The sequence below is a fragment of the Empidonax traillii genome, unplaced genomic scaffold (assembly GCF_003031625.1).
Source record: "Empidonax traillii isolate 1590-97213 ecotype Southwest subspecies unplaced genomic scaffold, ASM303162v1 scaffold2453:size24135, whole genome shotgun sequence".
Classification (NCBI taxonomy): Eukaryota; Metazoa; Chordata; class Aves; order Passeriformes; family Tyrannidae; genus Empidonax; species Empidonax traillii.
The window spans coordinates 18,473-19,993 of NW_020957646.1; the positions used below are offsets into that span (position 1 = coordinate 18,473).

At 59.2% G+C, this 1,521-nt stretch overlaps 1 protein-coding gene across 1 annotated transcript in view; it reads left to right on the forward strand.

Moving 5' to 3' along the window:
* The first annotated feature begins 23 nt into the window (after positions 1-23).
* The window catches only part of LOC114071941 (putative ankyrin repeat domain-containing protein 26-like protein), a 4,585-nt gene continuing 3,087 nt past the window's right edge, over positions 24-1,521 (forward strand). The window contains exons 1-3 of the mRNA XM_027909828.1: positions 24-599; positions 1,022-1,136; positions 1,382-1,483. Of these exons, the coding sequence (XP_027765629.1) occupies positions 382-599; positions 1,022-1,136; positions 1,382-1,483 (435 nt within the window). The 5' untranslated portion in view covers positions 24-381. The remainder of the gene's footprint in view (positions 600-1,021; positions 1,137-1,381; positions 1,484-1,521) is intronic.

The window sequence follows — 1,521 nt, forward strand, 5'->3', positions numbered from 1 at the left end:
TCTGTGACACCCCACGGGACGTGCTGAGCGTCCCACCAGCCATTGTGACGCCACAGGTGTGAGCAGGGCACGGCTTTGTTGGTGCCCGGAGCTGGCGCTCAGAGCTGCTGTGACCTCTCTGGGAGCAGCAGCACATCCCGCTCTGGGAGCTTTGTGCGCCTGTTCTGCCGGTTTGGTGGCTACAGGACAAGACCACTGTGCAGGGCAACCTCGTCTGCCCTGTGCTTTATACCCTTTGCCCGTCCTTATTCTTGTCCTTGTCCCCTTTGTCCCCCTCACCCTAAACCTCACCCTCATCCCGTTCATCATCCCTACTTGGCTCCCGGCAGCCCCGCTGGGGGCTTCGTGCGCTTCCTGCTGCTGGGAGCTCCGAGCAGGGCCATGCCGTGGCTTCTCAGCAAGAAGCGACGGCAGTCGCCGTCCAGCAGCACCAGTGGGCAGCCCTGGGCTGCCACCAGCTTCACCAGTGCCTCCGAGCTCAGGGAGAAGGGGCTGGGCAGGCTGCACCGCGCGGCCGCCCGCGGCGACCTGGCCTGGCTGAGGCGCTGGCGCTGGTATGTGAGGGCAGTTGGCATCGACAGGCGAGACCAGGACATGCGGTGAGTGCTGTGGGACACTGATGGCACACCTGGGCTGCTCCTGAGCCAAGCTGCAGCAGTCCTTGGCAGCCCTCTCTGAAGGACAAGGCTTGAAAAGTGAGATGTGCCCTGTCAGCTGGGAGAGTGAACTCTGGAGCTTTTCACTGCTTGGAGCTGCCGGCTGGGCTCGAGCGCTGTTGGAAACGCGTGTCCCCGACCTGCCGCTTCGCCGTGGTCTCTCTGCAGGGCTGTTTTGCACCTGCTCAGCCCTCACCTGTTCTCCTCTGCCCTGTGGCTCATCAGAGCAGGATTGCAGCAGCAGCAGCAGAGAGCAGCAAGCAGGAGGAGCAGAGTCCGGGCAGGGTCCCCAGGGTGCTGGGTAGAGACACAGCTTTGGGTTTTCCTTTGTCTGTCCAGGTTAAGAGCGTCTGTTTAATTTTTAGGACACCTCTGCATCTCGCTGCGGCAAATGGCCATGCAGATGTCGTTCGATATCTGATGAGAAAGAACAGCCAGCCCAACCTCACTGACAGCTTCAAGAGAACGGCACTGATGAAGGTGTGTGGAATGCCTTAGGATCTTGTAGGTGGGGTTAGTGCTGCTGTGTTAAAGAGGAGATGTCTGGCAGGATTCCTTGCCCCGCAGGCCCCCAGAAACATGCAAGTTGCATCCAGCATGGCATGGGCCTCTGTTAGCTAATCTTTGAAGATGATCTTCTCTCCCAGCATTCAGGAGCTGAGGGAGTTGTGACACAGGGGGATGTAAAAGTTGCAAGTCTTTCCCTTTCCGTGTGTTGTTCCCAGGCAGTGCAGCAGGAGCAGGAAGAATGTGTTGCTGTTCTGCTGGAACACGGTGCTGACCCGAATCTGGCGGACACTGACGGCAACACTGCCCTTCACCTGGCTGTGCTGTCTAAAAATACAGCTGTGGCAGGGCTGTTACT